The following is a 12553-nucleotide window of genomic DNA, read 5'->3' as shown; positions in this document are numbered from 1 at the left end:
GGGAACAAATTATATCCTGGGGCATCTGGGAGATGAGAAGCTTTCCCTTGTTGGGAATGCAGGAGCTGTGCATGTGCATCTCTTAGGAATGAGGAAATTGGTAGCTTTCCCAGCCCATCCAAGGAGTGTGTGGTCCTTTCCCCCCCCCTTCTTGTTTTGTTACAACTCTGAGAGCAGATGATGGTTGCCACAAGCATTTCAATGTTTGTCTTTTCTTTCTATGTGAGTGTTTGATGTTTATTCTCTTCCTGCAGGTAATTAGCCAAGGGTGAGTGGTGTCTGCTGTATCAAGCAGCTGTTGAGTCTGTGCTGGGATTTGTATAGGTTGTTCCTTTGCCATAGGAAAGGTGAGTAGGATTATTTCCATGTGTTGCTTTAAGGCTTTCTAGCTTAAAAGCTTCCATAAGTAGACTGATGTTTAAGCAATCTTGTGAGTGCCAGGCCTTTCTAAATTTGCTTGAGAATGCTGATTCTGCTTAGTCTTTTATAAAGCTGAACTGGAGTTATGGTCCCCAGATGATCACCTGTCTTTCTGGGAGTCTTTCTGTCATGTTTGTGGAATTTTTTTTGGATGGTTTTGTTCTATTCTGTGAATCTTTAATTGGTTTTGTCCTGAAGTACCCAGCTGAGGGCTTATGAGAACAGGTGCATATCCTTCATTGTTGTGTGGTTTTGTTGTTTTTTTTTGTTGTTTTTTTTTTTTTTTTGTGTGTTAGGTCTTAATTTGGTTTTGTAAATCATGCAATTAATTCCTGTGGATAATACATTCAGTTAATCTGAACAGTGAGATACTTGCAGAGAGGATGTTTTATAGGGCTGTGTTTTGTGTTGGAGTTCATGCTATGAACACACTTGAGTTTAATCTCACTTATGGCATGTTGTAGAAAGCATTTCCATCTAAACCCAAAGTGATCTGTCTGAATACCTCTTTTTTCCATAAACCTGGTATCCTAAGGGGTGTAGTTTAGTATTGTCTGGCATTAAATGACACCATGTGATGTTACTGCAAAGTGAAAACATTAGTCCAGGTGCCTGAGAATCTGCCATTATATTTCATAGATGCTGGAGGCAAAAATATACCTTGGAAGTCAGGAAGGAGATAATTCTATCTGTGAAATCACTCAGTGAAATGAGGATTTATTAGTTGTGCATTACATCCCAGAGCAGCTGTGTGCTTGAACATGGAGGAAGAGGCCTGGAGGAGGGGGAAACCAACCAAACAACAAACAAATAAGCAGAGAGTAGGCTAATTAGCAGTACCGGATGGGGATGTGAGGAAACAAGTTATGCAGGGTCTGATAATGGAGACATCTCCCTTGAGTAAGGTAATAAGGTTCTGTATGTTGCCAGTTTCTATTCTGTGGTGGTTCTCTCCAGTTGCTGTGGATGAAGATCACTACTGTCTCCTCCTGCATTTGCTTGGAGCCACTGTAGCTCCAGGCAGCTTTTAGGAGCTTGGGCTTCATGCCTCACTTCTAATATAAGTTCACCAGTGAGAGTGGTTGGGAGCCTCTAATGTGGAATGAAGCTCTGTTTAAGCTCTTGAGGGAAATCTGTAGGCAGGAGTAGCTTGTACAGATCTGCCACTTACCAAGTAAATGGGCTAACTACAGCAAACTGGAGGATGGTGGTTTTCCTCCCACATGAGAGTGGGAAGGAATTCAAAGTCAGAAGACCTCAGAGGTAAAAACACACTTTGATTCTGGTAGTTCTCTATGCTTTACTGCCATATTATTACGTTACCCATGGGATGTTTGTGTCTCATGTCTCTGTCCAGATGCATTGTTATTAGGTTCCAGGCCAGTTGTCCTCTGTGCTGAGCTGCAGCCAAAATGGCCAAGTACAGACTTGTTCTCTTAAGACATGGAGAAGGAGCCTGGACCAAGGAGAATCGCTTCTGCAGCTGGGTGGACCAGAAGCTGAGCAGCGATGGGATAAAGGAAGCTCAGAACTGTGGCAAACACCTCAAAGCACTGGGCTTTGAGTTTGACCTTGTCTTCACTTCTGTGCTCAGCCGCTCCATCCAGACTGCATGGCTTATCCTGCAAGAGATGGGCCAAGAGTGGGTCCCCATTCAGAGTTCCTGGCGACTGAATGAACGTCACTATGGTGCACTGATTGGGCTCAACAGAGCAGAAATGGCTCTTAATCATGGGGAGGACCAAGTGAAAATATGGAGGAGAAGCTATGATGTTACCCCACCTCCCATAACTGAATCTCATCCTTACTATGAAGAGATCTACAGTGATCGCCGGTATAAATGCAGTGATGTTGCTCAGGATAATCTCCCAAAGGCTGAAAGTCTCAAAGATGTGCTTGATAGACTCCTTCCATACTGGAATGACAAGATAGTGCCAGAACTGCGAAGTGGCAAAATGATCCTTATCTCTGCTCATGGTAACAGCAGCAGGGCATTGCTGAAGCATGTGGAAGGTAAGGATCTTCCTCCTAGTCTTCTCCTCTTTTCCTTACTGCACTGTTTAGAGCTTTACATCTTGTTCTGAGGTATGTGTTGCTTATCTGGGCTATGTAACACTCAAAGTCTGTAGTCTCTGAGAGAGAGTAAAAAAGTTGGCCTAATGTAACAGAAATCAAGCTAGGAGATGTGGAAGGGAGAGAGAATTTTAGGTTAATGTAGTTAAGAGTGAAATGCTTTTACCTTGTTTCTCACTATTTGAAACTTCTGTGTTCAAACTAACTTTGTGGTTGGTCTAAGGTAGACAAAAAACCCTTCAAGCTTGATGATTTTTTTTTTTTTTTTAGGTGGGTTTAAATCATGTCTGGTGTCTCCACAGCTCTGCTGAGCACTTCTGTGTTCAGATGTGCTGGAACAGTCAGGACAGCTGATATTTTAGCAGGAGTTGAGGTCAGGGAATAAGCACATACAAGTGGTTTCTGGAAATACAGAGGCTGTGAATTCTGGGGTGCAGATCACTGCTTGAACGAAGGAGGAAGGCCAGTTCCACTGGTGTGGTGTCAGAGTGGTTGCCCAGACTATGGGAAATGATGAAAAATTAAAGGAGAAAGGAGTTGGGGGATCTGCAGCCATGGTGTTTCCACTGCCATGCCCCCACCCTACCCCTTACTTCCCAAGAAGTGAACCACTTGCATGGAATCATGCTGGCCAAGCCCTTTGTGGGCTGCAGACCACAGCTTCAGCAGAAGTCCTAGGCCACTTCCTGTGCAGGCATGCACCAAGGCTAAAGCTGACAGCATCAGTGACTGGCAGAGGTTACTTTAAAGCTGGTATGGCTGGATTCTTTGCTGCATTGAGAGAGCAGTGTAGGTTAGAGCAGGTGTTAAGCTTTTCTTTTAGACAGCCTGTTGGGTGTACCTTTAAAAGGGTTGTTCACACTCCTGTCTGTACTGCACTATACCTTGTCCCTCCCAGCATGTGCTTACATAGGGAAATGTGAGGAATCCTTGGCAGAGGATCTGTTCTGTTGACCAAAGACCTTCCATCAGCTCCCTTAGCTCCCACACAGGAACAGTTGCTACATACGTGCTGCCCTTTTTGCAGCAGTGATTTGGTTTGCTCCATGTCTGTCCTGAAGGATGGCATCAGCACAGATTTAAGACCCCTGTTATTGCAACCTGTTGGGTTTTTTAGAGCTCCAGACTAGATCTCTCTGGGTCTAAGAAGTGCCTTGTCTGCATTGCTGTCTCCCTTTCCTGAAAAGTTATGAATTTTGAGCTGCTCTGGAGTTTTGCTGGAGTTGGACCTGATTCAACAGTGCTTAAAGTTTGTCACTATTTATAGCACCCACTCTGAACTGGCCTTTGTTTGGCAAAGGAACTTCTTCTGGCCAGCTTAGCGTGCCTTGCACTTCACTGGAAGCTTCTAGGCTCCTCTGTCTTAGCTGGAGCTGTGTGTTTTGGTATTTATAAAACTGGGCTCCAAAAATCCCATATGAGTGCTTGGATGTCTTGGGCATAGGGATAACTTGATCTTGGAAGACAGAGCTCAAACTTCAAACGGTAATAAATGTTTTCATTTCGTGTGAGCAGATGAAGCCATTGCAATTGTTTCACTGTGAAATGTAATCTCTTTTCTGAAAGACTTCTCAGTATCCTTGAAGTTACTGTTTCAAGGAGGTTGTTTCCTTTTTTTGGAGCAGGCTTGTAGTTCTGAGTGGTTCCTTGTCAGAAGTGACTGGTAAAGGGCTTGAAATGTCTCTGCTTTCCGCTTGCACACATTGGAGCACCAGGATGTCACATGAACAGGGCTTTGAGTGCAGGTCTGGGTTTTGTTGTTTTCTCAGTGATGAGTGGGACCTCATTGAAATGTCGGTAGGATCTGTTAGGGATTGCATATGGGAACTCGGTGAAAACAGTATTTAACACAGACCTAGATACTTGGTGTTCTGGTGGCCTGAGAGAGATTTCTCCCCGAGGGTGCTGCTGAAGTGGTGTGTGCTGTTGGTGCCTAGTGGGGGTGCTGGGCCTTCTAGGTAACCTCTATGACTTCAATAAGTGCCACCAAGGACAGGTGTGGCTGTTTTGGGCAATCCTGTCACAGGAGCAACCTCTTTAACTGAGTTTGTTCTGTGCTTTCAGAGCACTTGTTCTTTGCATCATCAGGTGATGTATGTGATGATGGTAGGAATCATTGGCACAATTGAAAACTGTCTTGCTGGTCTTCCAGTTAGAATTATGTTGTTAGGTTTGGAAAGGCTTCTAGAAGTAACACTTTGTTCAGGCAGCAGCCTTGTACTTGCTGGTGGAAGTGTCATGTCATGACATGACTTAAGAGTCACAAGAGAAGAGTTTCTATTAGTATATAGAGCAGGACCTGTGACCCATCTCTTCAAAGAGGCCATATTTTTTTCTTTCTATACCAGCTCTGATGCATTGCAAAAGCAATGGCAGCAAGGTGCTAATGAGGAGAGTGTCTGACCATATCAGACTTGTTCTATAGGTTTTACTTTGGATGCTGAAACACATTGATTGTTAAAGCAGCAATTGCTGAACTCTGGTATAGAAGCATCCTTGATTGTATAGGGTTCACTTGCAGGTGATTTGTCTGGATTCTTTGAAGGAGGAGTACTTTGCTCTTTCATCTGATAACTGATACTTCAGATGAGGCCCTTTCAGCGTGTCCCATTGTGGAGGCAAGGTTAGGGTGATCGTTGTGACCAGCTTGTTCTGTTTCTGTTGAAGTACTAACTGGAGACCAAGTCTAATGGACTAATTTTTCTCAACTGATGAAGAAAATAGGTTGTTTCCTTTTGTCCTGACCATTTAACCCTGAAGCCTTGTGCTGAGTACATCAACACTGGGTCTTGTTGGAGACCTGCTTGTAGAATTGCCTCCCTGTTGAAATGTTAGTACCTCTTGGATATGGTGTGGTGGTCACTGAGCCTTGTCCTGCTCAGGGTAAGAAATGGAGGGGAGTTAACTGGTCTGTTGAAGGAAGATGCAGAGGTTCCACCTATTAGCTTGTTTGGCTGTGGTTACAGGGATGGGACAGAGCTCTGGCAGTGGGCTTGCAGGCAAAATGTGGTGACTGGGAAGGCCTAATGCTAGTCTCACCAGCTGGTGGAGCAGGGAGTGCAGTGCCCCCAGGGATTTTACTTTTGTGTGCTACTGATAGGTAGTTGACATGCTGGACCTACATGTTGATCTGGTGTGGACTGTGTATTGAGGACTGCCTAATAAGACTCTTACTGATTTTTATTGATTGACATTAAGGAAATACTACTTATGTGACTTTGGTGTCTGAGGGCAGAAACCAGCTTGAGATCTGATAGCTCACTGCTGCTGAAATGAGGTGGTCTTACACTGTCATTCATCCCAGCCTTTGCTCTGTGCTTCTGCTGCTTTGTGAGCTGGTTGGGTTTTGTTTTGCAAATTGATTTTTGCCTATAAACTGGCAAGAAACAGCAAGGAGTAGGCAGTTCTGTCACGGTGGAGCTTTGAAATCAGCTCTGAAGGAGATGGCAAGTGCTGGATGGTAGTGCAAAAGGGCTGGAACAGCCTGACCAGCACTTGCAGCTGGGACTGAAGGCTTTCAGACACAAGTTGTTAGTGACTGATTTTCACAAATTTGGGCTTCAGGTACTCAAGCTTGTTTCAGCAAGATGGAAATGTTTGGGCAGAGCTCTGTCCAAGGGCAGTATGTATGCTGATAGGCTCCAGAGTTGTGTGCTTGGAGAACTCTTTGTCGCAGGGATGCCCTGAACATGTGGTGGTGGTAGTGCAGCCTGGGTCTCTTCAAGATACCTGGGACTGCCTTGCCTAATGTCACAGCTGATGTAGTAGCAAATCTCATGCCTCTTAGCCTGTTTAATCTTGGGCTGCTGGAGGAGTTTAAGGCAGGCTGGAGTTTTCTACTTCATGGGAATGATAGCTTCATGATTTGCTTTCCTACACTGTCTCATTTGGGTCATCTTGTTAGTGACCACAGTCTGTCAGACTCGGATCAGGAGCTCTTCATGTGATGACATTGTATGGGGTCTGGCTGAAAGAGTTCACTTTCCCCATAGCAGCCCTCACAGGGCTGTGTAGTGGCAGCTAGGAAGCTATTGGTAACAGATCAGTGTTTTGGCTACTATTGAGCAGTTCTCACAGCATGAAGGAGCTCTCCAGCATTTCCCCCTACCCCAGCAGGCTGGAAGTAGGCAAGATCTTGAAAAGGTACATAGGCAGGAGAGTTGACCTGAAGTAACCAAGGGGATATTCCTTGCCATATGGCATCTGCTGAGCAGTGAAACCGAAGAAAGGAGAGCAGAGGGGCATTTGTTATGATGCTTCTCTTTTGGAGCAACTGTTGTGTGCTGAAGCCCTGCTTCCTGGGAAGTGACTGGATGTTGTCTGCCGTTGGAAAGTAGGGAATGAATCTTTGGTTCTCTTGCTTCTCTGTGGCCTTTGCTTGTGCAAAGCTGCCTTTATTTCAACCCATGAGGTGTTTTTCCATCTTATATTCTTTCTGTAGTGTCCTGAGGAGTGATAGTGGCATAATGAGAACCACTGCAGTTCTTTGTGCTCCACACTGCCTTGCCACACAAACCAAATACAGATACAGAAAGTCTTGGCAGATGTGAGAGTGGAACAGATGTAGATGATAGGCTGTGGCCATGGTTGTAGCCTACCCATCTCTATTCTGTCCTTCCAAATCTGCACACACAGCTAATGTTCTGTAAGGATTATTAGGCAGTTTTTAACACTGTGACCACTTCCTTCCTCTACCCTACTGAAGCTAGGTTCTCTGCCAGCCTGCAGGGAGGGCAGAATCTGACTCTGAATATTTAACTTAATAGGCTACAGCTTCAGTATTTTCATTAGGTTTGTGGGAGGGATGCCACAACTTGATTTTGATCTCAATTACAAAGCAGCAGTTCTGGAATAAGCCCATTGTGGATGAATTTATGTATATGATCTTGTGTGTTTTGTTGGATAAATCATCTGAGCTCAAGTGCAGCTGCTATGCAGGGGAGGGAGAGGTGTAGCTGTTCTCAGTGGTTGTGTTTTTGTGTTGCTCTGACCATAAGAATAGAAGGAAGGAACTTGACAAGAACGAGTGGGAGGGAGAGGCTGAGCCAGGCCTTGCAGAACTTGGCTGTAGGTGCTGGAAATCCAGCCCAATGGGGTTTGCCTTTGTAGGACTTCCTGGGGTGCAAGCATTTCTAGGCATGTTGTGGCCTAGTAGGTAAAGCAGAAATACTAAACTTGCACAGAGGTATTACTGGTCACACTTTGATCACTGAGTTCAGTGAGATGGAACATAAGTGAGCTGGGAAAGAATTCAGAACGACTTGGAAAGGTCTTTTTTGTTGGAAGTGCTGTACCAAGTTCTTAGACTGATGTAGCCAGCTGCTTGCTGCTCTGCAGCTGCTCTTACGGAGCAGTGTTTAACAGGTGCTTATGAGTGAGCATGGGGAGATGTCCAATCAGCATTTTATCTGGGGTCCTGAGGAAGACTGAGTTCTAATAGCTGTAAGTAGGCAGGACTTTGGTTCTAAACCTCCTCAGGAAAAGTCTGCTTCCAGCAGCACAGCAATGCTGAGACCCAGGCTTTAGTATTCCACTGGAGGGGAATGTGTTGCTTCTTCAATGGCCTTTTTCCCTATTGCGCTTTGCAGTTAGTGGTTGAGTCCTTGCCCTGGTTTTACCTTTGCTTATGAGGTGGGGTGGCACTGGCCAGCTCAGATGAAGTCAAGAGAAGGTCACTTAGCTATAGTTACAGCACATGAAGTAACTGGATAGCAGTTAGCTTGTACTTGCAATGGCTGGAGGGTAAAATGTCATCCCTTTACTCCTCGGTTACTGGGTGGGGAGTGTTCTGTGTGCGTTTTGCCTGCAGCTGAGGAGCTTGTGTGACAGGCTTGATCAGCATCTTGCTTCCTGAAGGACAGAAATGCTATACAAATACAGTAGCAGTGCTAAAATAAAGAAACAATAGTATCCTGTTGCTTTAGGATATTCACCTGACTTCAACTTGCAATTCCAGCCTTCTGCCTGCGACACAACACTTGGTGTGCAGAAGAAACCTGAGAAGAAAGCCAAGATACTTGTTGCAGCCTGTTTTATCCGAGGCTGCACTGTTTTGCTTTGTGAATCAAGAGTAGTTGACATTGGTGTGGTCACTTTGTTCTCTTAAAGCACACATTTCTAAAGCTGTGTAGCTACAGCTGGTTTTGTTTAACCCATCTTTAGAGGGAGCCTCTAAACATCCTTGCTGCTGACCGCACGATGTGGTTTGTCTAAATGGTCCTGCATGACTTCATCTCTGTGTACAGCCGAGTGGTTTAGGCTGGGAGACTTTGAGAGGTAGGCAGAACTCTTCCTAGGGCTGGGCTCTCTGAGGATACCTGGTGGTGTGTATATTTGAATCTAATGTTTAAGAAGCTTTGAGATAAGAGCTCAAGTATCTTGACTGCACCAGGGGAGGTTTAGGCTGGAGGTGAGGAGAAAGTTCTTCACAGAGAGAGTTGTTGGCCACTGGAATGTGCTGCCCAGGGAGGTGGTGAAGTCCCCATCCCTGGAATGTGCTGCCCAGGGAGGTGGTGGAGTCACCGTCCCTGGAGGGGTTCAAAAAAGGCTTGGATGTGGCACTTGGAGCCATGGCTTAGTTGTCAGGTGGTGTTAGTATTAGGTTGGACTTGATGATTTCCGAGGTCTTTTCCAACCTGGTTGATTCTGTGATTGTGTGTTTCTCAAGCTCCTTGAGAACAGTCCCTGTGCCAAGTCATCATGCCTTTTATTTTTTACATTAATTTCTGTGGAATTTTAATTTTAGGTGCTCCTTGGGTACTTTTCTCTAGGTCTGTGATTCTGCTGCTTACAACAGGTGAATTATTTGCTCCTTGTATATGGGGATTGCTTAAACTGCCAGAGTTAAGGATTTTTTTTTTAATGGCTCAGTATATAGCAAGGTGTAGGCTTCTTGCAAGACTTTTTCTCTTGCTCCATGCCCTTGTGAAACTTAGGGCTAATCTACAGCTGAGCTAAGTACTTAGCCTCATCAAAACAGGAATAGGGCACTGCAAAAGCTGCATGCTTGTGTAATCCCCTGGCAGGGGCTGAAAATGATTCTCAGGTTACAATGAGTTCTGTGTGTTTGCACCCTGTCGTCATTCCACTGTGGCTGAGTGACTCGACTCTGTGGGTTTTCCTGTTATGTTGGCTCTACTTTTTTGCCCCTTAATGTGAAAATCACTTGTAAATTAGCACCTATGTTCTGAGAGTCATCTGTGCTGTCAGCTGCTCAAGAGGATGTTTTCTTCATGCACCTTGGTCTAGTTTATAACTGTCATCAGTTGAGGAGCTTGGGTTTGTGTGCATTCTCTAAGTGTGAATTACTTAATGCTGTCCTGCTTTACAACAGCAAGCTGCTGCTGTGAGGTCAGTGTCTAAAAGGCAGAGGAGGGAAAAAATTGACATCCCAAATTCTTTCCCCAGCAATTTTCTTTTCCCCCTGAAATTTTTTGAGGAATAATGTCTTTACAGTCACTGCTTCTCAGTGAAGCTATTTACACTTTGTGGAAACCTTACTAGGAGACTTGATACCAAAATTCATTTGGATGCTTTGGATGTAAAAATAACCAACCATTTCATTAAATTAGAGCCCCAGAATATTTCAATTAAGCACAAATGGGGGAGAAATTTTCTCCCCATGGCCACATTATTTTAGTAAGTAGAAAAAGTCAGGAAAGTATTCCAAGCTGTAGAGGCTGACTTTCTCCCTTCTTCCATTATCCTTCATTTGTGAGTAGAAATGAATATCCTGCATCTAGTAGTTCTGAGAGTAGTAGTCTAGGCAAGATAATGCAAGCTTGATGTTGAGAAATCAGATGTGTGCCACTTACACTGGACAAATTAAATCCTGTTTTGTATTTAAGGCAGCTCCTAAGTAGTGTTACATAGGGGGGAAAAAAAGAAGGCAGGATACTGAGGTTCATTTAAAGAGGCTGTTTATGTTGGTTGCCTAGAGGTTGGTGGTTGTTGGAGGAGCACATGTGGACTCTAATCCTCTTTTGTGATGTGAATTGGGAGTATATGAAGGAGAATCTCTTGTCCTCAATATCCTGTGTTAAGGCTAAGGTATAATCTCCAGGGCAATCTCTGCCTGTTTTTCACATGTGTAGACTGAAAGGTCAAGGAACTGTCTTCACTTGGGTGGGAATTCCCTCCTTTAGCTGTTCCTAAAGCATTAACCAAGCTGTGGTCTTGCCAGGAATTGGCCCTTGAGCAGCTAGTGGTATTGATGGAGGCTGGAACATGCCTTTACTTTAAGACTCAGAAATAAGGCTGAGCTGGATGGACAGTTGATAAGCTGGATGCTTAAGTGTAATTCTGTTGTTTTCTTTCCCAGGTATCTCTGATGAGGACATCATCAATGTTACTCTCCCCACTGGTGTGCCCATACTTCTTGAACTTGATGAGGATCTGCACCCTTTAGGCCCTCACCAGTTTCTAGGTGATCAAGAAGCTATCCAAGCTGCCATCAAAAAAGTGGAAGATCAAGGGAAAGTAAAATCTGCTGAGAAGTAAACTCCTATGGACACAGCTGTTTTCAGTGTGGTAATGAGTGATTTTTGTATGACTGCTATGTTGCACTGTGTGAAAGTCAGTTTTAAGCACTAAATAATTGGACAGTTTTGAGTCTCAGGTTGGTAGATTTTAACCCTCTGCCTTTCAAAAACTGGAGTTCAGATAACAACATGAGATTATAGATACTGGAAATGACCCAGGAGATCATTCAGGTAATGGAAACTTGCAGAGCAGTCTGTCTCTGATCTAGGATTGAGGGTGGCCCAGTACAGAAGTAAAGGGATGTTATTGATGTCTGCTAGTAAGCAGCCCTTATCTGTTAAGGGACAATAGTACCACCTTAAAGGATTAATTAAGGCTAGGTTGATATAGGCACTAAAACTTTCTCTGAGGAAATGGCACCAGGTAACAGAGTTAGTCAGTATGACTCTTCTGTGTCAGTGGCCATGACAGTTTGTTCTGGATGGATTTCCATCTGTCTTTCAGAACATAGCTGTACAGTTCTTTGCCTTTGTTATTTTAAGTCTTCCAAGGCCAGTTCATGGTCCAGAAGGGAATTCTGTAGGGATGTTCAGACTGCTATAGTTACTGCAGTTGTCTCTTGTTATGTTATAGTCCAATTTTTGAGGAATCCCTGTTCTTACACCATGTTTGTAGAGCCTAGGGTGGCTGCATTTTGCTGGCTTGCAGCAGTAGAATTTGACTTGCTTTAGTCCACCAACTAAGCACAAAGGATTCCAGCTCCATGTTTAAATTATCACTCAGCTCTCAGTGAGTGACCTGGATAGCTGTGAAACCCTTCAGTAGTGTGTGCTAGAGGTTTGATCATCTTAGTCTAGTTGTTAGAATAATTCCTGTGTACCTCAGTAAAACTGGTTATAGGAACCCCCCCCTTTAAAATTTCTTGAGTTGCAAACATCTCTTGATAAATATGGCCCACAATCATATTCCTGTGGTGTTCTCTGGGGGGCTGGAAGAGGTGCATAAGGCATGCAAGAAGTGTTACTGGCTGTAGCTCATTCAGCCAGCATGCTGATAGGGACAGATATTCTGCCATGCCTGAAAGTGTTCTCCTATGAAACTCCTCACAGTCATACTTTGATTCCTGCTGAGTGTGGCCTTGCTGTTGTGTCTGGCACTGAATGAGCAGTTCACACTGGTTGGGTGTAGTGTAATGTGTGACAGTTTGGTCCCTATGTGTAGAAGCATCAGGATAACTCTGCCTTTGAAAATGTGCTCAAATCTTACTTGCAAATATGAAATGGATCCTTAAATTTGGATCTGACCCTGCCTCAGCACCTGAGCATCTGGACCAACATGGGTGGCACTTGAGTGTGTGCTGTTAGGAGCTGGATGTTCTCAGCATGGCCCAGTTACAGATCTCAGGAGAAGTGGATGAGATTTCCCTTGGTGACAGTACAAGCTTTTAAAATCCAGGCGTGGCTGCAGCTTTGCAGCAAGCAGCTCTGTAGCTCATTCTGTGAGAGGATGTGTTTCTAGCTGAGGGGAGCAGTGTGACAGTGTGGTGTGCCTCTGACAGTCTCACTGCTCCATGGAGGTA

General features: G+C 44.5%; 1 protein-coding gene across 1 annotated transcript; it reads left to right on the top strand.

The window, feature by feature from the left end:
* Positions 1–254: 254 nt before the first annotated feature.
* On the top strand, positions 255–12471 carry BPGM (bisphosphoglycerate mutase). The gene is made up of 3 exons (XM_009905449.2): positions 255–347; positions 1778–2433; positions 10814–12471. The coding sequence occupies exons 2-3, from the start codon at positions 1833–1835 to the stop codon at positions 10990–10992; spliced, it is 780 nt and encodes a 259-aa protein (XP_009903751.2). The 5' UTR covers positions 255–347; positions 1778–1832; the 3' UTR covers positions 10993–12471.
* Positions 12472–12553: the final 82 nt, after the last annotated feature.

The sequence above is a fragment of the Dryobates pubescens genome, chromosome 15 (genome assembly GCF_014839835.1).
Source record: "Dryobates pubescens isolate bDryPub1 chromosome 15, bDryPub1.pri, whole genome shotgun sequence".
Taxonomy (NCBI): Eukaryota; Metazoa; Chordata; class Aves; order Piciformes; family Picidae; genus Dryobates; species Dryobates pubescens.
The sequence above is the reverse complement of the archived record's forward strand: the minus strand, read 5'-3'. Positions and strand labels throughout refer to the sequence as shown.